General features: G+C 34.8%; 3 protein-coding genes across 7 annotated transcripts in view; 2 read left to right on the top strand and 1 right to left on the bottom strand.

The window, feature by feature from the left end:
* Window positions 1-3231, top strand: part of LOC108903861 (ATP-citrate synthase) — a 52072-nt gene extending 48841 nt beyond the window's left edge. For all 3 annotated transcript variants that reach the window (XM_018706181.1, XM_018706182.2, XM_018706180.2), the window contains 5 exons: window positions 67-194; window positions 254-397; window positions 1241-1426; window positions 1485-1775; window positions 2150-3231. In XM_018706181.1, the coding sequence (XP_018561697.1) occupies window positions 67-194; window positions 254-397; window positions 1241-1426; window positions 1485-1775; window positions 2150-2604 (1204 nt within the window). In that variant the 3' untranslated portion in view covers window positions 2605-3231. The remainder of the gene's footprint in view (window positions 1-66; window positions 195-253; window positions 398-1240; window positions 1427-1484; window positions 1776-2149) is intronic.
* Window positions 3232-5387: 2156 nt separating this feature from the next.
* On the top strand, window positions 5388-10314 carry LOC108903849 (lysophospholipid acyltransferase 5). Of its 2 annotated transcripts, none has more exons than XM_018706167.1 (7): window positions 5388-5589; window positions 5909-6139; window positions 6197-6274; window positions 6327-6523; window positions 6582-6825; window positions 8595-8887; window positions 9623-10314. In XM_018706167.1, exons 1-7 carry the CDS (start codon window positions 5493-5495, stop codon window positions 9884-9886), a joined length of 1404 nt encoding a protein of 467 aa, XP_018561683.1. In that variant the 5' UTR covers window positions 5388-5492; the 3' UTR covers window positions 9887-10314. The 2 variants fall into 2 exon arrangements, with proteins under 2 accessions (XP_018561683.1, XP_018561684.1); XM_018706168.2 differs by lacking the exon at window positions 5388-5589 and adding an exon at window positions 5767-5853.
* A 4014-nt stretch (window positions 10315-14328) lies between these two features.
* The window catches only part of LOC108903878 (ly6/PLAUR domain-containing protein 6-like), a 365593-nt gene continuing 353626 nt past the window's right edge, over window positions 14329-26295 (bottom strand). For both annotated transcript variants that reach the window (XM_018706215.1, XM_018706217.1), the window contains exons 2-4: window positions 26022-26226; window positions 16720-16850; window positions 14329-14938 (exon numbers count right to left, since the gene is read on the bottom strand). In XM_018706215.1, the coding sequence (XP_018561731.1) occupies window positions 14699-14938; window positions 16720-16850; window positions 26022-26220 (570 nt within the window). In that variant the 5' untranslated portion in view covers window positions 26221-26226 and the 3' untranslated portion in view covers window positions 14329-14698. The remainder of the gene's footprint in view (window positions 14939-16719; window positions 16851-26021; window positions 26227-26295) is intronic.

The following is a 26295-nucleotide window of genomic DNA, read 5'->3' as shown; positions in this document are numbered from 1 at the left end:
AATTTATTTGAAAATACGAAGGTAAAAATGGAATGGGACGTTGAATAAAAAACTTTTTTTTCTTAGGTATCAGGAAGACGAGAGCATTAAGATGATCGTGTTGTTGGGCGAAGTGGGCGGTACGGAGGAGTACGAAGTTTGCACGGCGATCGAGACGAAGCAGATCACGAAACCGCTCGTCGCTTGGTGTATAGGTCAGCGAGGCTCTTGTAAATAACGTGTTTTCGTGTATACTAACGGTGGCTGATTGTAGGTACCTGCGCTGGAATGTTCACATCCGAGGTCCAGTTCGGACACGCGGGTTCCTGCGCCAACTCGAACAAGGAGACGGCGAATGCGAAGAACGAGGCGCTCGCCACGGCTGGTGCCCATGTACCTGAATCTTTCGATTTCTTAGGTAATTATTATCGTACTACGTACGTTACAAGAATTAAGCATTAATTTTTCATGCTGTTACAAATCTGGTGATTCTGCTGATGATTTCGCCTAGTGTGACATTAGTAATGCTTTCTTAGCACTTACAGATTAGCAGGTCACTCTCTGCCGGTGGGTACAGAGCAATTATTTGGTCCAGTGGGCACTGAATCGCAATGACATTTACTTTGTAGGTTATATCTCGTCCACACTTGAAAAGTGAAACGCAAAGTAAATTTCGAACATCTTGAGGAAGCCCCGAATTTATCTAAATTAAAATTTTAGTTAATTATCACAATTTTTGAATTTTCAAAAAAAGTTATTTTCAAAATATTCTTATATCTGCTTTAAGTTGTGTTAAAACAAAACTCCAGTATGAAAAACACCTTGTACCAATATTTAATGCTTTACTTAATGGTATTTTTAACATGAAAGTGTTGAGTGTTAGCAAATAGGCAACCAGCAATACATTTTCTATAGATTTTATTACACAGTTTTTCCAAATTTGAATTAATGCACAAATAACAGACTTTCCTCCATTCTATCGCAGATTTTCTATAAAATGGAGTTAGTTTGAAAGTCAAATTATTTTTCGTTGTAAAGAAATTTGTAATTTGCTGTTTTTAAACAAGTAAATTACAAATTTCTCTACACTAAAAAGTAATTTGAGTTTGAAACTAACTCCATTTTATAGAAAATCTGTGTTAAAATGAAGGAAAGTCTGTTATTTGTGCATTGATTCATATTTAGACGAACTGTGTAATAAAATCTATAGAAAATGTATTGTTGGTTGCCTATTTGCTACAAAACACATTTTTCTTTCTAGGTGACGTAATACAAAACGTATACGAACACTTAGTCAAGCAGGGGCACATCGTGCCCGCCCCGGAGGTCCCGCCCCCAACCGTGCCCATGGACTACAACTGGGCCAGGGAGTTGGGCCTCATCCGTAAACCGGCCAGTTTCATGACTTCGATTTGCGACGAACGCGGCCAGGAATTGATTTACGCTGGTAGGAATCGAATAATTACCCCACGATTACGACGAACGACACATTATTTGTTTTTCAGGTATGCCCATATCCGACGTCCTACAGAAGAACGTCGGGATCGGCGGCGTAATTTCCCTGCTCTGGTTCCAGAGGTGCCTGCCCCCCTACTGCTGCAAATTCTTCGAGATGTGTCTGATGGTGACGGCCGATCACGGACCGGCCGTTTCTGGGGCCCATAACACGATCGTTTGTGCTCGTGCTGGCAAGGATCTGGTTTCCAGCTTAGTGTCGGGCCTGTTGACCATCGGAGATAGGTTCGGTGGGGCTCTGGACGGTGCCGCCAAGACGTTCAGCGAAGCCTACGATAAAGGTTAGTAATCCTACACTTTCTAAACCTCAATTCCTCTTCCTTCTCCTCCTCCTCCTCCGCAAATGATACAAATTTACACATTCACAGATTAGCAGGTCACTCTCTGCCAGTAGGTACAAAGTAAAGTTTTGTGTCAGTAGGCGTTGTGTACAATGACATTTAGGTACGCTTTTTTAGGTTATATCTCACTCACACTTAAATTCAAGGTTGATAATAGAAATTTTGTCACAAAATGGCGGGTGATCGCAGTACTTGATCAATCTAGGAACTTTATTTGGCATTTAGGGCATCTTTTGTACTTACCTGCTACTTGTCTCGATAAATTTGAGAAAGTTATGTTGTCAGCAACGAAATCTCAGCTCTTTGTATTCCAGGAATGCACCCGACGGAGTTCGTCAACCACATGCGCAACAAGGGCCAACTCATCATGGGTATCGGCCACAGGGTCAAATCCATAAACAACCCCGACCAGCGCGTTAAGATCGTCAAGGAGTACGTGATGGCAAACTTCCCGCAAACGCCGCTCCTGCAGTACGCACTCGAAGTGGAAAAGATAACGACGAGCAAGAAGCCCAACCTCATCCTTAACGTGGACGGAGTCATAGCGTGCGCCTTCGTCGACATGCTCAAACACTGCGGCAGCTTCACCAGCGAAGAGGCGCAGGAGTATATCAATATCGGGGCGATCAACTCCCTCTTCGTTTTGGGTAGGTCCATCGGTTTCATAGGGCACTACATGGATCAGAAGCGATTGAAGCAGGGGTTGTACAGACATCCCTGGGACGACATTTCGTACGTTTTGCCCGAACAGTATAGCAACGATAACTAGGTCCTACTGCAATTAAGAATTAATAAGGCAAGGCTAGACGTACTAACTGGGTTTAGCTGAATTTCTTTAAAATTTTATTTTTTTTATGAAATAGATATAATTCGTAAACTTTAGGTGGTAACAATATGTTAGTGTGATGTTAGGCGTCGTCTTTACGGCTGAAATGTTTTAATTCTCAAACTAGGTCTAATTTTCACGACAACGAACCGCTGATGCATTTCTTGTTTATAGAAAAAAGGGTAATGATAAATTAACGTGGAAAGAAACTTTTTTTTAGCTTGCTATAAAACTATTTAAAAAACACTCGTAAAGTATTTTTTTTAATGTTTAGATCAGATTTTGTACTTTTTCTTTCGTTGTAATATCTTTATGGTTAATTTAAGGACCATTATGTTATAAATATTATTTCTAAGACATGTTTAAAAAGTTATTCCATTATTTATTTCATTTGAAGTGGATATTTATATTTTTATATATAGATGTGTTTGATGTGAGTAATCGTAGCCGTGGAGTAAACGGCATTTTAAAAAAATATTTATGTACTGTTGTGTGTACATTTCTTGTAGTTACGTTTTATGTATTTTATCTTCTAAATAAAAATATTTATTAAAATAAATTTAATTTTAATGCTTTTGTATATTTTAGTTGCAAGAGCAGTTTTTATTTCCTATAATTTATAAATTTCGACCAGAAATAAGACAAGTGTAAATAAATATTTCCTTCTGTTTCTCTTAACTACGTTTGATGGCCGAGTTGGTCTCAGGTGACGTCATGCGCAGAAATGGCTGACAAACATTACTGTTTTAACACCGACCTAACCTCAAAAATGTTAGATAAAATGACACCGAGGAGGTCGTACCTTAGCGACCTCTAGCAGATGACGAAAAACTAACGAACTGACGTATTTTACACATACTTCTATCCTATACTGATCATTTTGCAATTGACTTGAAGCCGAAAAGTGGGTCGACGTACCATCGTATTCATACGCATGCGTTTACTTTACGGGTTTTGATTGGTTGAAAAGAACCAAGAACGGTGAGCGCCGAGCGGTAAAAAGCCAAACCGAGCTAACCTAAAAAATATTCTCATTTTGTTTTGTGTTGTGCTAGTGCTTTGGTGAAACTGTTATGGTATAGTGTATATTTTAATAAATAAATAAATAAATGTATCTTTTGAGTTTTATTTCATAATCTGTTTAAACCTGCACTAATTCTTCTATTAATTTGTCTTGTGTTGATATTTAGTAAAAATGTTTCAAAATTATACTCGATAAGAGCCTTCCTTAAGGGCCTTTAAATAGTGTTTTCCGCAAAGACAAATAATTTCAAACATTTAATAACTGAATAATCTAAAGTTTATCAAATAATAGGAATGTTATGTCATGCCACCTGAGTATTTTCAAAGACGCCGCAGTAAAACGAATAAACAGGTGCAAGAAACAATCAAACCATCAAGATTTTAGGTACTGAAATCTACGAAAATACTACCTTTTTTATATATAACTCCACATGTAAATATTCTTACATTTACTTCCTTAGTCCTACATATAAAATTGTTTACTTTTATTTATAAGTACGTGAAAATAATTCTTAAAATGTGGGGTTAGGATAAACAGAAAACGCATGTTTTACAAACGCTTTTTTTTGTTATTATTTTATTTGGGTAAATTTAAATGGTAACAATGAATAAATAAAACATCAAGGATTTTATTTTTGTGCTTACTTTTGTTCTACACGTTTTACTTTTCAAGATTTCAGTACCTAAAAATGCCAGAAATTTCACCATTTCTCGGCCAGGGATATGGCCACCTTAATCGTGGACATTATTATCGGATTGGTCTCTTACAGATATTTTATAGCATGTTTTTTTTATATTATCAAATAAACTGCAGAAACCATTATAATAAATAATTATATAATGAACTTTTTTTATAAAAAAAAGATTGTCAGTTGTGCCCGGCTTGAGCGAATAGTGGCGATTTTTTGAAATACTAAGTCTTGTTTAATAAATAAACCAGTCATTTAAAAAATGTCCAAAATTACGAACATGCATATGTATATAGTTTTAAAAGCATATAAATTTGTATTCTGTTTTATTGTATTTGAGCCTGCAAAATATTAAATAGGTTATGCAGATACTTACGTTATTTATTTTAATATCTTATATGTATATAATCGGCTATAGTACAGAGCATGCCGTGACAATCTTTTCAATTTGAATGCAACCGCGCCTAATTATGGAACATGCGCAAAACACACGGAGTACGTCTCGCCCCCCCTTTTTGGAAACAAGGTCATCCATTGAAACTATAGGTAATGATCAGTATAGGATAGAAGTATGTGGTATTTTAGCATCAAAAACTTATATACCAGGGTTCGATTTTCAATGCGATTTGTTTTTCGTCACCCTGTTGCGCCGACGTACTTCAAAAATAGAAGACAATTAGTCCATGGTCCATAAGAAAAATATTCTTAATTTTTGTTATTCGCTTCGAGAACACCCATGCACACAAATCTAGATTCTAAGTTGTGCCATTGTGCCCATACAATCACACATTACTGAATGACATGTTCCTGTGGTTGTGTAAAACTTGGACTAAGCTGGAGCTTCATACTCAACGAAAACTGAGCAGATCTGAAATGAATTTCATTCCCGCGTTAGTTTTATATACCGTTGTTTCTTATTTAATTTTGTGCCGTGGTCCAGTGATGCGTCTCGAAAAATTGGTTACGTCAACTATTGACAAATGACGAATTAATTTGATATCTCATGACAAATTACGTTAGTGACAACTGACAACGTCAGTTAGTCAACATTACGATTTCGCGTTATAACAACAAAGCCTATCTTGGATAGGCAGCAATGTCCTAATTCCAACTTTAAAAATGCTTGAAGAAATTTCCAGTTCATATTTGGCAAAAATTAGTGATTTGTTAGGTACTACCGAGCCTGCTTTAAAATTGCTATTGACTGTTCTTGGTGGTGAGTAATCTTTTAATTCATCATTTTCAGAATTTTTACACTAATTTAGAACAGTTATTTTTGTACCTTATATCAAAGGTCGTAAGAAAAGATAAATTCATCTACTTCATTTATAAAAGTTCTATGTACTATTTGCATTTTCAATGATATTTCAAAAATGTTTATTCAGTAAAGCTTTTCACATGTTACAAATAATAATTTGATATTGATTATATGAGTGCATTAACTATTAATAACTTTATTGATTATAAAGTTAGGCGCAATGTTTGTTTTTTTCCAGTTTGTTTCATTTATCTTGTGTACGACGTATAATTTTCAGGTTACCCTTTGGCCTTAATATATAGAAAATATGTGTACGGTAAAGATGCATATTTGCAACACATATATTTCATTCTCACTGGATTCCTTTTGGGATACTGGAACTATGGCATGGATATGTTCCACTGCGTGTTCACAATTTTCTTCACATACTGCACATTATTAATACTTAAAGGCACTATGCTATGCGTGGCTGTGACATTTATCTTCAATATGTCATATTTATTAATAGGTGAGAAATGTATAGGTATCAGAAATTTCTGCTGATAATTAATACCTCTAATTGCAGGTTATTTTTACACCAGTACCGATACTTATGATATAATTTGGACTATGCCCCAGTGCATTTTAGCACTACGATTAATTGGTAAAGATTTTTTTTTTTAATAAGTTTTTTGTCTATCGGATTGGATTTTTAGGGACAGCTTATGACTATTACGACGGACATCAGCCACACGATAAATTATCTGCTGATAGTAAAAAAGTGGCCCTGGTCAAGAGGCCGGAGCTTCTGGAAATATTTGGGCATAGTTTCTTCCCGGCGGCATGTTTGATTGGGCCGCAGTTCCCAATGAAAAGGTACCAGGAATTTGTAGCGGGCAACTACGGCAAAAAGGTATTTTACAATAAAATATATTTAAAAAACGTTTTATAGTTACGTATTTAATTTTTAGGATGCTCCTAATTGTCCGCCAGACTCGGTAGATGCCGCTGTAAAGAGGTTTACTCTTGGCGTCGTATACCTTGCAATTTTCCAAGTATTTGGAATGTTTGTCTCTGATGAATACCTTTTGACTGATCAGTTTCAAAATTTAAGTTTCTTTAGAAAAATGTTGCTGCTCGGTATTTGGGGACGGTACACCTTATATAAATATATATCTTGTTGGCTCATCGCAGAGGGCGCTTGTATTTTATTTGGTAAGTAGACAATGTTAAACATTACTAAAAAATATTAACTATTGAAGAAATTTTGTAATTTACGTTATACAAGGTGTTTTATGCCTGCTGTATTTTCGTATTTTGGGCAGTTTTACTAGAAAATTTGAATCATCGGTGATCTTTTTTGGACCATCCCTAGTAGTTTCTGGCAATATACAGGGTGTTTCGCATAAGAACCGACACAGAGCTAAATATCTTCTTAAAATTATTTTCAATTCCTCAAATAAAATACTTTCAATTTCCCTTACACAAGTTTGCACTACTTTACTTGGCGCCATTTTAAAGCAACTGCCAATTCGGTCTGATTATGGTTTCAATCGTGTGAACGCAAATCGTTTGCGATTTTTCTTGATCAACAAAAATCGTTCAACTAAAATCGCCTCCTGAGAACCTGGCATAACTAGAGTTCAATTGAAGTATTGAAGCACTATTAAAATGTGACAGAAATTTCTAACCTGTTGGCGGACTTAAAAAATTATTACTTTGTTTTATGGGGAATTTAATTCTAAAACTTTTCTTACTCGTTAGTTTTCAAAAAATTTTGTGATTTTCAACAAAAACACGAATAACTAATAATATGTCAAACTTGACGATCTGGAAAAAATGTTGGAATCAAAATAATTTAATAGAAAAACAAACAACTTAAAGAACAAAAATAACATACAATTTGCACTGATAAGTTATAGAAATTGTTCAATTTCAATTTTGAAGCTTTACCTGCCAGCTAAATCCACTAGATGCGACACATTCTTCAACTGGGAGCGTGACCTAGTTGGTAGCGTTCGGTTCTGACAGTCACGAGATCACTGGTTCGAGTCTCGTTGCGCGACGTTTTTTTCTTTTCAAAACACATGTTTTTTTTTATTTTTTTTTTCATCTTGAAATAGAATTTTGCGAAACATAGACAGTGTAATGTGTTTTAGTGATTATTGTCCCATGAAGAATTATCTCTCTTCTCAATGTGAGACGTTTCCACTTAGGCAAAACTAAATTTATTAAATCAACTAACGCTTTTGATGCAAATGGTTGTTAAAACGTTTTTTCTTTCAGTATGGCAGAAATACTCAATTAAATTAAAAAAAAACATTTTGTTACATCAAAGTTTTTAAAGACGCTGAAACATGTTTAATATTGCCGTTTAGAATTTTCATAGATTAAATCAGAAAGCTCAGAATTTACAATAGTTTTTAGCTTAGAAAATGATTTATTTAAAAACATTTATGTCAATTTCATAGAAACGCTGTGACATTAAGGCCATCGGCAAGTATGGCACAAATAGTGGCGTCATTTGCGTCTAGATTCCACATTTTTTGGTATACAAATAATTTGTACGTCCTTTACACCCACATAGTTTGTCTTTTAAGAAGGTTCTATAGCAAATAGACAACCAGCAATATATTTTCATAGATTTTATTACACAGTTTGTCTAAATACAACTTAATGCACAAATAACGGAATTTCTCCCATTCTAACGCAGATTTTCTATAAAATGGAGTTAGTTTGACACTCAAATTACAAATTTCTTTACAACGAAAAGTAACTTGAGTGTCAAACTAACTCCATTTTATAGAAAATCTGCGTTAGAATGGGGGAAAGTCCGTTATTTGTGCATTGATTCATATTTAGATAACCTGTGTAATAAAATCTATAAAAATGTATATTGCTGGTTGCCTATTTGCTGTAGTGTTGCTCTGCTCTGACGTTTCACTATTTACTCTTCGTCGTGAAGTGCATGAAAATATTTTCAGGGATAACCTACACCGGCGAGAACGAACACGGCGAGGCGCAGTGGAACGGATTGGAAAATATTAAAATTTCCATTTTCGAAAATACCACCGAGTTCAACCACTACATCCAGTCCTTCAACGTTAACACAAACCACTGGGTGGCGCACTACGTCTACAAAAGGTTGAAGTTTTTGGGCAACCGTCAAATCAGTCAGCTTGCGGCTTTGCTGTTTTTGTCAGTGTGGCACGGGTTGCACAGTGGCTACTACGTCTGCTTCTTCTTCGAGTTCTTGGTGATACACATGGAGAGGGATGTGAGTATTGCGGTTATTAGACGTAATTTTTTTACTTGTTTGTTCGATAAACTGAGTGTACAATTTTTTCTTAAATTTTTGCATTCACAAGGTTTAAAATTTCAATTCTTGATAGCAGCAACCAATAAAATAGAAATCATTAAAAAGTTCAAGTTTCATTTCGACACTCTGAGGGTTGCTTTCGTTGTACAGCAAAATACAACGCTCTCTCAACGGTAGAAATAAAGTATTTTTATTGAAAACTACGTTTGTGAAAAAAGATGTGTTGTCGGTTCGAGCGTATGCTGGAGAGTGGTCTTGGCGTGGAGTCGCTCGCAGAAGTACCTGGTCCTTGGCGCCAATCCGCCGGGGACGTCTTCCGGGAACCCTGGTGCGTCTTGGCAGCGTCTGGCTGGCGCTTTTGACGTTGTACTTAAAAATGGGTCACTTGCGAACATGTGTCCCCACAACTCAAATAATACTAGCCGTCAAAGTGCATTTACAAAAAATTTATATAGTTTTAGAAATATTCATAAAAAATTTACTATTTCGTAGGTGTTTGCACGTGCACGCAGCAGTCACACAGATTAAAAACACTTGTCCGTTCGCCCTTATCTTTTATTGATGTCGTTTGCTCTAGTCTGATCGACAGCTCTGAAACTAAATTAACGTAAAAGAAATAAGTTTTTATACTAACGGGACATTACCGTTATTCATAAATTATCAAAATTTCACTGTTCGATCTCTGTTTTCCAGATAAAATCGATAGTAAAGAGCAACGCAAAGCTGTCCCAATTCTTCAGTTCCCCGAAGGTGCAGTTGCCTTTACAGATACTTTTAAGGGTTTATACCTTCGTCTTTATGGGTTGGTGTCTGCTGCCATTCAGCCTGCTGCAGTTCGACCGGTACTGGAAAGCGTTTCGTAACGTAAATTGCGTAGGGATTATCTTGTTCGGGTTGTGGCCCGTGGTGTATTCTCCGATTTTGAGATTCGCTTTGAAAGGGGCGAAACGGGATTAAAGTTTCGACAGCTTATTTTGTACCTCACGAGCTCAACTTACGCAATCGATCGACACATTTTAACCAGGTTCTAATTTTGAAGGTACAAAAGATTAAATTTAATAATATTTGCTGTTATATATTATAGATCGAATATCAAAATTTTAATATAACCGTTTGGAGGTATTTTTTAGCGTCCGCTAATAATTTATATAAAAAAAATGTCCACCTTGTGCGAATATTAAGGAAGCGGTGCACGGAGGTGTAAAGCTTTTTTAATGGTATCGTCATCTAATAGAATCACGTTAATACATATTTTTTATAATATTGTACTTAATTATAGGAAATTATTTGAAACGTTTGACTTTTATTTGAGGCACAATTTATTTAATTTTTATCTTAGATAACGCGAATAATTTATTATAGCAAATTTTTTAATAAACTTTTATTGTTACACAAACCCGTTTTGTTTTATTGCATTTTTTTACATATTTGTGACTTAAATAATGGAGAGTTCGGTTTGGACAGTTGAAGACTGAAGAAATTCCGGTGGACAATAACGGTTCTGCCCAATTCAAAACTGCATTCAGTTCCTTTCTACCTACACCAATTTTCAAAATTTCTCATTTTTTTTAGGTTTTCATTTAAAATTTTGTTCGGCAGGCAACATACAATACAGCACCTGTGTATACTTGGTTGCATAAGAATTCCGAAAATTATATTTATTTTGCTGGAGTAGCCATTTTTTTTTAACGGAAGCTTTTGCACAAACACTGACCGTCGCAAGATGTTCAGGGGGTCCAGTTGCATGCGGAAAAACTTTTTAATTTATTGACAAAATTTGATGACCTGCCATCTATCGTCGAGAAATTACACTAAAGTGCGGAAAAATTGCTAAGTGAGCAACGGCTTCTCATTCAGTGGTGTTAATTGAGATCTTTTTATATAGATGGCGAGGCAAACTATGTTTATTAACATTATTTTGTTATAACATAACATTGAACTAAGAAAAAATAAATAAAATTGAATTCCTGACTCGGTTTTTATTGATAAATTTTCAAATTGTTATTAATTTTCTTCAACTTTCAAACAAACAGTTCGATTTCGTGACATTACTGCTTATTCATGACATTTCTCAATAAGTTTTAGGGCTCCGAAAACAATTTGTATTTTTCAAGCTCTACCAATTTTCGAGATTTTCCATTTTTTCCATTAGGATTACATTTAATTGTAAGATTTTGTTTGGTAGGCAACATACAATACAGTACTTGTGTATACTTAGTTGCATCAAATTTCTTAAAATTTTATTTATTTTGCTAGAGTCGTCATTTTTTTCCCTAACGAAAGCAGTTGTACAAAAACTAACCGTCGCAACATGTTCAGCGGGCCTAGTTGCATACGGAAAAACTTTGTAATTTCTTGACATAATTTAATGACCTGCTATCTATCGTCGATAAATTAAAGTGAACTGCGGAAAAATTGCTAAGCGAGTAGCCAACTGTAACAGTTTCTCATTCACTGGTGTTAATTGAGATCTTTATACATAGATGGCGCCGCATACTATGTTTATTAAAATTAGTTTGAATATGTATTGTTATAACAATAAACTAAGAATAAATAAATAAAATTGAAATCCCGAATCCGTTTTTATTGATTAAATTTCAAATTGTTACTAACTTTCTTCAATTTTCAAATAAACAGTTCGATTTCGTGACATTACTGCATATTCGTGGCATTCATCAATTTTTCTCAATAAGTTTTAGGGCACCGAAAAATTTTAAAAAATTCCGGAGGATCATAGCAGCTCTGAATAATTGTAACCTGTATTATGTTTCTTTATAGCTCCATCAGTTTTTGAGATTTTCCATTTTTTTCGTTAGAATTCCAATAAAAAGATTTTGTTCAGTAGGTAATATACAATACAATACTCGTGTATACTTGGTTGAAGAAGATTTCTTAAAATTTTATTTATTTTTGCCGGAGACGCCATTTTTTCCTTAACGAAAGCAGTTGTACAAAACCGACCATCGCAACGTATTCAGCGATCCGAGTTGCATACGTAGAGGCGGCTTTTAATTTCTTTGACAATAAATAACTTTTTCTTAGGAAGTGAAATGTACCAAAAATTGTCGATGTCCTCCCATCTATCGTCGAGAATGTACACTGAACTACGGAAAAATTACCTAATGGGTAGTCAACTGTTACAGCTACTCATTCACAGCTACGTTGATTGAGCTCTGTACACATAGATGGCGCAGCATGCTATGTTTATTAAAATTATTTTGAATGTATGTTATAACATTAAACTAAGAAAAAATAAATAAAATTGGACTCCTGAATCAGTTTTTATTGATAAATATTCAAATTGATACTAGCTTTCTTCAATTTTCAAATAAACAATTTGATTTCGTGATATTAATGCATATTCATGACATTCCTCAATATTTCTCAATAAGATTTAGGAGTCCGAAAAATTAGAAAAAATTCCGGAGGACCATAGCAGCCCTGATTAATTCAAACCTGCATTCAGTTACTTTTTAGCTCCATCAGTTTTCAAGATTTTTCATTTTTCTCGTTAGAATTCTAATTGAAAGATTTTGTTCAACAGGCAACATACAATACAATACTTATGTATTCTTGGTTGTATAAGAATTCTTAAAATTTTATTTATTTTGCCGGAGACGCTATTTTTTCCTTAAGGAAAGCAGTTGCACAAAAACCGACCATCGCAACGTGTTCAGCGACCCCAGTAGCATACGGAGAGAGGGATAATTATTTTTTTGACAAACAAGTTTTTCTTAGTGAAGTGGAATGTTCCAGAATTTAATGTTCTGCATCTATCTTCGAGAAAGTACACTGAACTACGGCAAAATTACTTAATGGGTAGTCAACTATAACAGCTACTCATTCACAGCTACGTTAATTGAGCTCTTTACACTTAGATGGCGCCGCATACTATGTTTATTAAAATCATTTTGAATGCATTTTATAACATTAAGCTAAGAAAAAAATAAATAAAATTGGTCTTCTAAATCAGTTTTTATTCATAAATTTTCAAATTGTTACTAATTTTTTTCAATTTTCAAGTCGATTTCGTGACATACTACTGCATATTCGTGACATATTCCTCAATTTTCGTCAATAAGATTTAGGGCTCCGAAAAATTTGAAAAAATTCCGGTGGACCATAGCAGCTCTGAGTAATCCAAAACTGCATACAGTTCCTCTCTAGCTTTAAAATCTTTGATTTAATTCATTTCAGTTTCATTATAGATTTTGTGCGGTAGGCAACAAACAATACAGTACGTCTGTATACCTGGTTGCAGAATAATTCTTAACATTTTTTATAATTTTCCGGCATATTTTTCCTTAACGGAAGCAGTTGCACTTTAATTTTATGGAATTTCATCGATTTTCTTAAAAAGTGTTAGGACTACGAAAAATGTGCATCTTGGGGTCGCTGAAGACGTTGCGATGATTAGTTTTTGTGCAAGCGCTTTCGTTAAGAAAAAAAATGGAACATTTCGAAAACTGAACAAGCTAGGCATGAACTGAATGCAGTTTAGGATTCGTCGGGATAGTCATAGTTCACTGGAATTTTTTCAGATTTTTCTGAGTCCTAAAACTGTTTTAGAAGATTGGCGGACTATAGTCTATGAAAACTGTCAATAAATTAATGTACTCATCTAAAGGCTGTTTTGTCTCAACTTTTTTTGTAATATAAGAAGGAAATGTACATGCTAGCCATGTTCATGTTAGCACTGTATAAGTAAATTTACTTATACAATTATGTTAGTCATATTATCTCACCTATTTAGTCCATTGATACGATGACGATCATTGAGTACTGTTACAGTTGGCTACCCTCTAAGCAATTCTTCCTTAGTCCAGTACAGCTTGTGAGCGATAGATGGCAATATACTAAATTTTGGAACGTTCTACTTCACTTAATTGAAAAAGTGATTCCAACTATTGTAACAGCTCGAAAATTGTCAAAAAAATTAAAGAGCCGGTGTCGGAAGCTAGTTTAAACGTGCAAGCGCTTTAAAGAAAGAAATGGTTGGTTTTTATGCAACTGTTCATGACATCTCCGACAGAGTATATAAAATTTTAAACATTTTTATGCAACCAAGTATACACAAGTACTGTATTGTATGTTGCCTACTGAACAAAATTTTTAAAGGAATAGGAAATGAATTTGGTATCGTATACGTGTTACAGAAAAACTGTAATTTTGAGAATGGCTTATTCGCGAAAGTACAGCAGTCCCTAATAAGTAATGATGTATATTATTGTAGTGATATGGTCGTTTTTTTTAAGTGTGTTGTTTCTTGAAAAAAGAAGTAAATAACAAATTTGGAATACCAGAAGTGCTGAGGAGATGCTGACGAATATAAGAACACTTTTATAGAAAATTTTATTAACATTATTATATAACATAAGTATAATGTTACATTACCTACACTGAAATAAAGTTTATCATTTAAAAACAAAATTTATCGGCGATTTACATAACAGCTACTTCTTTAAAGTAATTTCCACCTAAATGATAAATCAGAACCATTTATACATTTAAATTTTTCGAAAATCAAGAGCTCCATACAACAAAAAAAAGCGAAAACTGTTAATAAAATAATAAACGGGCAGATTTTCTAAATAAAAAATTTCCTTAAATATACCATAAAAAAAGGACAAAATTAATTAGCTACACTTATCTGTATAAAGTAGTAAAAAGTAACAGTCACGTCCTTAATAATAATTAATGTAATAAGCATATTAATATATATTTACAATATCAAGCAACACCGATAACAAATCGTTTAAAAAATATGTCTTAAATATCCCCAATAAAAAATAACGTAAACAGAAAACAGATAAAAAATAAATATTTGTCAAGAAAATTATTGGCACAAGTCGAGTCTTTAATTGTTGTCGTTAGAGCTTTCTCCCTCTCCCTGAACAGGTTTTTAGCTAACATCCGCATTTTCGAAATCTTATCATCAAAAGTGGCAGTCGAGGAATTGGTTGGTACGTTCACGTTGCAATAATTTTGGTCGCAGCACGACACACACATCTGAAACGAAATGGAAAATAATACCAGTTATTCAATGCATAAAAGTACAATATTAATTGTAATTTTCCTACAAAATACTAGGTTGAATGTGCGTGTTTCGAATCTTTAGGCTTAAGACATATTGCCAATACGTATGTCGTGTTAACACGACACATTGTTGACACGCATGCCGTGTTTACACAATACATTGAAAACACACATGTCCTGTTAACACGACACATTGTCAACACATATGTCGTGTTAACGTGGCACATTTCCACCACGTATATCGTGATAACATGTCATAACACGACACAACGAATGAATTTATTACATTATTCTGACGTAATAAATTTATGCTACTATGAATGTAAGTATTCGTATAACATTTAATATTTTTAATTGGCCATTATGGATATTGTCAACTTGTGATTCAATGATAGCTACTCATGATAAAAAAGGTGACGACTGGCGACGATTGACACGAATTTGCTGTATGAAGAAGTTTAAGCGAATGTAGCACAAAAATTCGTAATAAGCGTCTATAGTATTTTTACTTGTTATATTTTTATGAATTTTCTTCCTTAAAACTTATCCATACATCTTAATACAAGTCCTAAAATATTCAAATTGTGTTGTACAGGGTGTAACTTTGAATGGGGTTCATATTTATAGGAGACTAATCCTTAGAAATATGTAATTTTCCAATAGTGTTAACAACGATCAAGCACGTGCTGCTGCGTAAATTTTTGGGCGAAATACTGGGTGATTAACAAATTTGGGAACAGATGCGTGTCGATATTGTAAAAATTTTTTTTTGTAATCCTTATAGTTTCCGGAAAAAAATATTGATATAGTATTTTCAACCTTTATATCACTGGGCTATTGTATTCTCTAGCGTCAATCGGCCATGTAGCCTCAGGCGATTCCGAATACTGAAATCCGATTTTAGTATTATCGTTGCTGTGATAGTGTTTACAATAGTTTTTCAAGTGTCGAAAATGGCTTACGTGTATAGCAACTCGGAGTTGATGGATATCGTTTTAATTTATGGTGAAGCAAGACAACATTTGTGTTTGTTCGAAGAGACTGGGTAAGACGAGCCCAAATAATAGTAATAATAATGATAATAATAATAATAATAATAAGTGTTTATTAGTTTGTAATTTTACAAAAAATATATGCACAAATTTAATAAAAAAGTAAAATGTGTTTACATGTCGGTGGAGAAAATCAGGTATGTCAAATTATTTTATTGGGTAAGGTGAGGTTTTACAGTGGACCAATTTCCAGTGCCGTGCATATATTTTTAAAACATTTTCGAAGTGCTCTTTTTGATTTTTTTTACAAAATTGTATTTGTGAGAGTTCCCTGTACATTAAAAATTTTTTATTTGGATACGTTTTGAATCACCCTGTAGATTGAACGGCAAACCCTTCCAAAGACACGCTCTCGTACAGAACTGGACTTCACATAGTATAATAATTTTCACTTTGTGCGTATCATTCGCGGCTTAATTTTGTCGCTGTTTTATGCAGCTTTGCACTGATTTAAGATGTTAATAAGTATTTTTTGGTTTTCACTATTTGTCAAGAAAAAGTATAATACAGAAGACAGCGTTATTAGTGGCTTAAGAATAGAAGTTACAACTGCGCTATGTCTAACAATGTAACACAGTATTCGACACATTCTAAATTTTGTAAAGTTTACGTTATGAACTATTTGGTAGCTATAAAATTGGCCAATTTCTCGATCGACTTATTGGTTCAAAAATTGGTAAACATAAAAACCAGTTTGCTTACCTTCTGCGAGTCAATTTCCACACATCCAACTTTATTCCTTTGGCATTCCTTTTCCGTCGTGCACTTCTTATTCACCAGAACGCTAGTACCCTTTGAATCCATTATGTGTAACGTGTGGCAGAAAGTTTCTCCTGGAATGAAAAGGATGATGAATTCAAAATGCATTACGAGGAAATTGTATTACGACGTAATGTCGGTGAGGACCTAGTTAAAAGGTCCCTACGACCTTCAAAGGCAGAGTTTTTAACCAGTTTATCCAGTGGACAATTGACGCTCGGTACATAGTCTGTTTCGTACATGTCTAAACGACATAAATCTAGAGGGTGTCTGGAACAAGAGCTACTGCATTGTAAACAGGTGATAAGTTGATTAATTGGTGCGAGACAGGGTCGGACAAAGTTTCGCGTAATAATTCTTGATTAATTTTCTAAAACCCATGCCAGTTTAGACTTCAAAAGACCTTCAATATTATCAAACCGGTAGAAAGCGACGTGTTATTTTATACGTACTATGAAAGTAAGACCAATGCTTTGGAGGAACAAAGATTTTACTTAAGAGATTGTGATTTGCAGACTAATGTCGTTGATCGGGGTTGTCTTGGCGTTTTTCCTAATATTTATCCGTGTTTGTTTCACATTAAATATCCCTGGATTTTTCCAAACGTGATTTTATCTTCCTTATACAAAATGAAACGCTGCCAGAGATGCTTGAATACCGTAAACCGCAGTCATTTGTTAAACATACATATTTTTTTTATTGGAAACGGGAAGTTGGCGACGGAAGCCGCTAATAACCGCTTCGCCCGAGGCGAAAAACGATAAACGAAAAAGATGCAAATCCTTCTTTGGAAACGCGAGACTGCCGGCGGCGCTTTATCGCGATTTTTCAGGGCTTCGAAACTTGTGTATCCAACAATTTCGATTTCGCTGCTGTCGTTCTAATTCGTTTTTGCAGCTCCCTCCTCAGGCAAATTAGCACCGCCGTACCGCTGAACTCTTTCCACACTCGCGACCAGCTGTAAAAGTTTGAGCCGTAACGGTTGTGATACCTCTTTTCCTCGCGGGAAATTCTTCTGGCTGTAGGAACGGGCTATAATCGACGGCCGAAATTATAGATAGTGATTCATCGCTAGCTCTTGGACTAGTAAGGAGGATGAGGCGTGCGGGGATCGAAAATCCATAGGCGTGTATACGTAAAAGGCAACAAGATGTAGAAAATAAGGAAAAAATATAATAAAACATAACATCTATTATTTTTAGAGGTTTTATCGAGAAAACTTCAAAAATATTTTAGTAACATTTTGTTTTTAAATTTTAAGTGTTTTCCATAAAACGATGCCCTCTTGGGCATCGATAATCCACCACCACTCGGCTTACGCCGCCGCAAAATATTGTAATGTTTACTATTAATATATTTATTAAAGTAGGTACCTACTTACATATTTTATAATAATTATCTCACGAATATTATCACTGTCACACTTTCACTTCACTGCCACATAATCACTTCACTATTAATATATTTAAATACTTACATATCACATTATTCACATTATATATTTCACATATCACTGTTGCTATCACTATCACTAGAATCATCTTCACCCAAATGAATAATGACTGGTTCTATGAACACTTCTACCGTTGTATCAAGATCCCACATACGTTGTTCCTCTTTCTGTGCATGTCCAATACACTTACACCATGTTTCAGCAGTGACGTGATTAATAGCATCCTGTAATAATAATTTCACGTCGTTTATTTTAAAGGTGGTGTTTTTTCGTGCGATTTCATTCTTTATTTGTGCCCAAACCAACTCAATTGGGTTTAATTCACAGTGGTATGGCGGTAAACGGAGTACACGAATTCCTCGATCTTTGGCCATCTCATCCACTACATACTTAATGTATTGACCTTTTTCTCTTTGGACAATTTTTAATAATTGTACTTTTAGCATGGTTTCTGTATATTCAATATTTTTCGATTGTAACCAGTCCATAATATTTCCTTTTCTCCATGCTGATGTCGGTAACATTTCAACTCTTCTACTATGATAAGGTGCGTTATCCATCACAACAACTGCTCCTGGCTCCAGATATGATAAAACATATTCAAACCATTTTTCAAACACGTCGCTGTTCATATCTTCATGATAATCTCCCGTTTTTCGTGACTCAAATACATGCAAACCATTTTCTAAAAATCCCGTATCGCTTCCAATATGTGTTATAATCAATCTTCGTCCTTTTCCAGAAGGTGCCTTTAATCCAGTAGAAAATCCATCTAAAAATGCTTGTCTCTTACTCTTAACATTACCATCCTGCCAAACTTTTGATACAGTATGACCTTCGTTTACCCATGTTTCATCCATGTAATATATCTTCTTACCAGATGCACGAAGTTCTCTTATTTTTTCTAAGTATTCTCTTCGCCATACCACAATTTCGTCTTTTTCAACGAGCATACTATTCCGATTCCGTTTCAAATATCGAAAATTCATGTCACGCATTATTCTTCTAAGAACCTTATCAGAGAAATTAGGAATATCCTCATCTTCAGCTATTGCAGCTTGAATTTTCTTTATCGTTGGTATTTCATTTCTAAAGAAAAATCCATGAATTTTCCTACGTATGGAGTATTTCACGTCAACGTCGACTTCTATTTTCTTCCTCCCTCGTGTTTCCACTTTTTTCTTCTTTGGATTCACTTCTACACTATTTTTTATGGCACGATAAACAGTAGCAACGGATACTTTTGTCAACGAACTACACATATCAACAGCTTCACTTACACTTGTATTAGAATTTCGCGACCGAATTCCTTTATACACGTTTTTTACCATTATTAATTCCGCATCGCATAGGTTAGGGCGTTTATGAGCAACAGACCGTTTGCTACAACCGGCACTTTGATCCATTTTAATTATTATTCCTACGTTTTAAAACGTCCCGATTGTATTTTTTTAATTTATAAATTTACTATAGTCACGGAATATGCAAACCCTCGCGCGCGCTTATAGTTTGACGTTTCTAACTACGGCTAACTCGAATTCTACGTACGTCCGTTTACACCCACTAAAAAGAGCATTTCCCTATCTGTAATAAGTGCGATAGACAGAGATAGGAAAATAGGAAATAAATCGCGTTCAGTGTAACTCAGTCTATGACTGTTATAGATCCTATCGATGTGCAAAGAGAGCGGCACATCATTTAACATAAGCAAATAATATTGAACTGTTCTCAAAATCATTTTAAGTTTTATACACTTTACGGTAATAGTGTTTCTATATTATGTATGAACCACTATCTATATTTTCGGCCGTCGAGTATAGGTGATTTATTTGTAGTTTCGAGATGTGGGGGATATTCATTTCGAAATCTTATACAGGGCTATCTAAAAGTCCCGGTACGGCAGAAAAACTTTCGAAGAATGCATTTTGAAAAAAAATGTCCCAGACAAAGGTGTAAGGATTTTTCCCTGGCTCTCTGATGATGACCTTGGATTTGACCTTGACTTTGAAGGTGAAAATAAGTTTTTTAAATGGGAACCCCTATTTTTTTATTGCGGATTTGGAAAGAGCAGGAAATTTTATGTCCAAATAGGGTCTTGACCATGACTTTGATAATGACCTTCAAGGCCATTCCAAGGTCAAAGCTGTTTTTTTCATTGGTAACCCCTATTTTTTATTACGGATTTGGAAAGAGCTGGAATTTAACCTTCAAGTATGACCTTGACTACGACTTTGACAATGGCCTTCAAGATCATGTCAAAGTCAAGTTAATTTATTTACATTAACTATTATTTTTTTGATAAGTTAGGAAGAACGGAAAGACAAATGTACGAATATGACCATCATTTAGTTCTTGGCCTTGAACAAGTATGTGAAGGTCATTTTAAAAATATTTTTTCAAGAATTTAAAAAATTTTTAGTCACTGTAGGGTAGCTAGCGACCCAGTCAGTTAAGGAAAGGAGATGCCAGTTAAGGCAAGGCTAACGATCCCGGACAGTTAAGGAATGGCTAATAATCTTGGCCAGTTAAGACAAGGCCTACAACCTGTGGTAAAAATGTTCTCTATCAACATTTTGGCAGATTCCTAGACGGATATAAGAATTGGTCGGGACTACACGCTACCTTGCCTTAAGTGGTCGGGTATACACACACCGCCTTGCCTTAATTGGTTGGGACTACACGCCACCTTGCCTTAATTGGTCGGGTATACACACCATCTTGCCTTAATTGGTCGGAATTACACGCTACCTTGCCTTAATTGGTCGGGTATACACATCACCTTGCCTTAATTGATCGGGTATACTCACCACCTTGCCTTAATTGGTCGGGTATACACTAAACCTTGGTCGAGACTAACCGCTACTTTGCGTTAATAGGTCGGGAGTACTGCCGTACCGGGACTTTTGGAACTCGACTCACATTTGACCTTGAAGGTCGTGGTCAAGGAATTGGTCAAGGTCATAGTTAAATGTAAAATTTCCTGCTCTTTCCAAATCCGCAATAAAAAATAGGGGTTCCCATTTAAAAAACTTAACTTGACCTTCAAATAACCTTGAAGGTCAAAGTCAAGGTCAAATCCAAGGTCACCATCAGATGCCAGGGAAAAATCCTTACACTTTTGTCTGGAACATTTTTTCCCAAAATGCATTGTTATGTTAGGGTTTTGTTGTGTTACAGATTTTGAGAATTTCACGTTGGTTTTAATAATTGCTTTATTAAACCATATACAAAACAAACGTATTCTACTAACTAGTGACGTGCGTGTCACCCTTGTTATCGTCGCACAGCCTCTCGCCGCCGCTGCCCCGCTGCATCTCAACCATGCCTCTAGGAAGGGGCGCCTAGACAGGGCCGTATTCGTGTATTTGCCGCAACATGCATTCTGCGAAAGTTTTTCTGCCGTACCGGGACTTTTAGAACTCGACCCACATTTGATCCACCACCATCAAGGTCAATGTCAAAGTCATGGTTAATACCCTCTTTGGACGTAAAATTTCCTGCTGTACCTGCTTAACCTTCAAATGATTTTGAAGGTTAAAGTCAAGTAGTTTGGCAAGATAAGAGAGAGGATGGGAGAAATATAAATTATAGGTAGAAATAGGTACAGTGAATTAATTTTTTTTTTAAATGAAATATTTTTAATAAAACCTTTTTAATACAAGAAAAATATTAAAAAATATAAATAACTAAAAAAATAAAGAAATTCAACGAAAATTACCTTTTCCGAATTTGGAGATGCAAAGCAAAAATTTTACATTTTTTTTTTCAAATCTGCAATTACCTAATCATTATTAAGTTGAAACATTGGTTTTTGTGTTATTTTTCTCACAATTTTCCGATAAATACCCATCAAATATCGAAAAAAAATAAAAATAAAAATTTTGAAAAAAAAACAATTTTTTCAAAATACTTTTAAATATCAAAAAAATGTTTCTTCTTGACATTTAAAATATTCAATATAAAATTTTAAAAACGAGAACGCAAACAAATTTTAAAAATATTTGAAGTTTGAATGTTTTTCAAAATTATTTTTTTTATTCTTTTCAAAATTTTGAATTTTTTTTCCGATATAGTATTTAACGTGAAATTGTGAGAAAAATATTGAAAAAAACACTAAAACTTTTTGTATTTTATTAACATTATTTTAATTATGTGCAGAGGCACGAAAATAGATTTCCAAAGGGCCTATATTTTTAAAAGGACAAACCTTCTTACTTTTTCAATAAAGAATGGGATCAAAATAACAGCGAAGTATGAGTTTGTGAGTAAAAATGTAATAAATGACTTTTTGCTATTGAAAAAAGAAACACATTTAAGCAGATTAACGCAGATTAATATATTCAATATGTGTAAAGAAATGTAATATGTACTCCACTGGACTATCCTCTGTCTGTAGGGCATTTTGTGTTAATCATTGCCTTCAGTGTAAGTTTGGTTGCCTAAAAGACGCGGTTACGTGTTACTCGGACATTTATCAAGGCGCTCTAGAACCAGAAGACAATAATTTTCCACCAACGTCCACTATATACTTGGTGTTTGAGAATTTTGAATTTGAGTTGTGACAAAATAATTTAAAAATTGCACTGGTATGAAAATTAAATAAAAAAATAATTTGTTACAATTTACGACATCGTTAATAAAAGAAAACAGTTAGAGAATACGTAAATGATAGATACAAATTAACGAGAAATCAAGGCTGTTCAGTTTGAACAATTGTATTTGGTTAACAAGCCGCTTAGGTATTGATTTGAAATACCGTAACAAATGAGTCCGATGAAAACGAAATCCCAAGTGGCTTTACATCGCGGTTTTCGCCACTACATTGGTAAAAAAGAAATTTATGTTACTGGGATCTCAAGTTCAGATAAAAAATTAGCCGTAAAACTTCAGGACTAAACGTTAACATGAACAAGATTGATGTTACACGCTAGAAAGGAAACGCTCCGAAAACTATTCTTGGCCGGAGAGGGCTTTCCGGGGGAATAATATTAGATACTGGGGGAAATGTATAATATACAGACTTCATATAGTGGAAAGATGAGTTAAATACGAAGGTCACGCAGGGAAGCTGCACGAAAACTGTCATTTTGCGTTTGTCATGGCATTTATTGTACGAAGCGTGGTCTTCTTTTTTATAGTGTGTTGCAGAACCTTTATTTTCTTCTGTACGGTAACTATCAGGTGTCCCAAAATTCACGCAAGATTTGAATTTTGCGCCATTTGCGCGGTAGTGTTGCCAACAAAAAAAAGACAGCGTGATAGCCGACAGTTTAAGGTTATTAAAAATGGAATACTACGCGATATAATTTATTCCATTTGGCTGTTCCACAATGTATACAGGGTGTCCAATAATTAGTGTGCACTACTTTAGCAGTGGATTCTACAATCAAAAATAAGATTATTTTTTCCTATAAACAAGGGTCGAAAAATGCTACGCCCCCTAAAAGGGGCCTCAAAAGAGATCATATTTTTCAAAATATTTCCAAGACCAGTTCAATCAACTTGATGATAATTCTAATATTTTCACATGTAAACATCAAACGATGACAGAAATGTTTTTTTTACAAAAAAGATGGACTTCGATAAAATGCTTCGTTTTCGAAAAATATTTATTTAGATTTAGAAGCTATATCTCATTTCAAACTATAAAAGAAACCATTTTTGCATCGTTCAAATCATTCAAATCACAAACCGTTTGTAGACTGTTGGCATCCGTGCATGCGTAGTACAAAATTTGTACTAATAGTTTGCAAACTATCAGTAATTTACTACAGAAACAAACTTGATATGCACAGTAGTCAACTGAAGTTTTGTAATAAATCAGATAATAAAGAAATTATTAAAAACTAAAAAACACGTTACAATAATTGCTCAAAATACCTGCCATTTTCTTAGCATATTAGAGGCCAACATTTTTTCTAATAATTCTTTTCTGGTACCTATTTCGGTGTTATAAACGATACTATTAAAATGTCTCCATAAGTAATAATCTTGAGGATTAAGGTCAGGTGAACGAGATGGCCAGGCAATAGGGCCGCTTGGTCCAATCCACCTTTCTGGAAAATATTCGTTCAACCAGTTTTTCACATTCCTACTATTATGAGCTGGAGCTCCATCGTTCTGAAACTACATGTTTCCTCTAACATTCAGAGGTACATCTTCCAACAAATTAAACAATTGATTTTGTAAAAAATGTTAATAAACTTCACCGTTTGCCGATTTGGAATTTCAACAGGTCCAATTAATTTGTTACCGATAATCCCCGCCCACAGATTAACTGAAAACCAATGTAGGAAATTATTACGCCGAACTACCTTCGGATTGTCATTAGCCCAATAGTGGGTATTGTGAAAATTAAGAGCTCCATTTCTGGTGAAAGTCGCCTCATCGGTCCAGAGAATTATAGGAAGCAAGGTTTCATTATTAATGATCCACTGAGAAAATTTGATCCTACGCATAAAATCTTCATTAAAGTATTGTACCCTCTGATAATGATAAGGATAAAGGCCTTGGATAGTGACCATTCGTGAAAGCTAAAATGAGAGCTTTGGATTAGTTTTAATATACGTTTCTTACATTTTTCATTATGTACTGTTGTTCGTGGAATATTAGTGGCTCCTGAGACTGTGCGGATGCTGATATTAGGATGATCATCAAATTGAGTTAAAGCGTTTTCAAAATTATAATCATTTGTTGGCCTTCCTTGACCGCACAGTTTTTAAAAGATCCATTTTCCGTTAATCGTCTATGGACCGTAGAAAATATTCTATGTCCGGGTTGCCTCCGATTCAGGTATTTCCGTTGGTATTCTCTTGGTGCCGCTAGTACTCTCCCATTATAAAATCCATACACAAAATGAATGTCTGCTAGCTCGCGATTATTAAAATTTAATTTTTTCTTTAGATTAATATCAATACAGCAGCGCAGTAAAGTGAAAGCAAAAATTTAGTTTAATTTGAAAATATTGACATGCAAAAAATTGGGGGCGCAATTTACCCGTGAGCCCCCCTGCCTGAGACACCCCTGACTTTAATTTTTAAACAGTTTTCGTGTAGTTCGTTAAAACATTTTAAACGCCAAAGTCTTTTTCGTTCTAGAACAACAAGTATTTTGCAGCTGGTCGACAAAAAAACTTTAATATTATTAATTAATTAATTTATCACAAATTAAAAATCACAGTCCGTCCTTGTTAGACTTTAAGTCCACCTCTGGTATATCTTCCAGACCTTTCTCGTCTAGCGATCATTGAGATTTAGTTGTACGTGACCCTAAATCTTCTGAATAATAAGGCCTAGGGATATGAAAATTAATTTCGTCGACATTTAACGGACAGACGAAAAAAAATAAGAAAAAAGTTTAGTGGGTGGCCCGGTCTATAAATTCCAATTTTCTGAATCATTCTTTGTGCGGCGAGTCGCTCGTATCACAGAAGCAGCCAACAGCGATGTTATGGAGAACCTCACCGACGTATTTTTCTTTTTTTTTATGATAATCTTTATAAATCTCCTACGGGGTCGTACAAAGCAGCAAGTTCCCTGGGGGAGTGTCGAATTTTGAATGTTATTTCGGTGAAAACTAAGAAAACACGTCTTGTTCGGTAAATACCGTTAAAGACCTGGTAGCAAAAACTGGCAATAATATTACGTTGATGGTGAAATGAAACTTTTTTATTGTTGATTTTTCGAGAAAAAGTTTCCTTGACAAAAAGTTTTGCTTATCTTGGGAAGCAATTTGCAGTAATCAAATATGTAATAAAACAGCAAACACATGAGAAAAATTCGAAGAAACTCACCAGGTTTACAGGGCCTGTCGATGGCAAACTGATTGCAGATGAGATTGTCCGAAACGTTGACGCAAATGTAGCAGGTGACGGCGTATTTGTCGAAGTCTGAGAAGTCTGTGGTGTCTACGTAGTTGGCTGCTAGGTTCTTCTCTTCCATTGCAGTGTTTGTCATGAAAATACAGCTGATAAGCATACTCAGTCTGAACATTACAATCTGGAACAAAAAGGATCTGTCAGACTTGTACAGTCAACAAAATTACGTAATTCGTTATCATTTTTTAAG

The sequence above is a fragment of the Anoplophora glabripennis genome, unplaced genomic scaffold (assembly GCF_000390285.2).
Source record: "Anoplophora glabripennis isolate ALB-LARVAE unplaced genomic scaffold, Agla_2.0 scaffold49, whole genome shotgun sequence".
In the NCBI taxonomy this organism is placed as follows: Eukaryota; Metazoa; Arthropoda; class Insecta; order Coleoptera; family Cerambycidae; genus Anoplophora; species Anoplophora glabripennis.
Note: the sequence above shows the minus strand (reverse complement) of the source record. Positions and strands in the feature narration are given on the sequence as shown.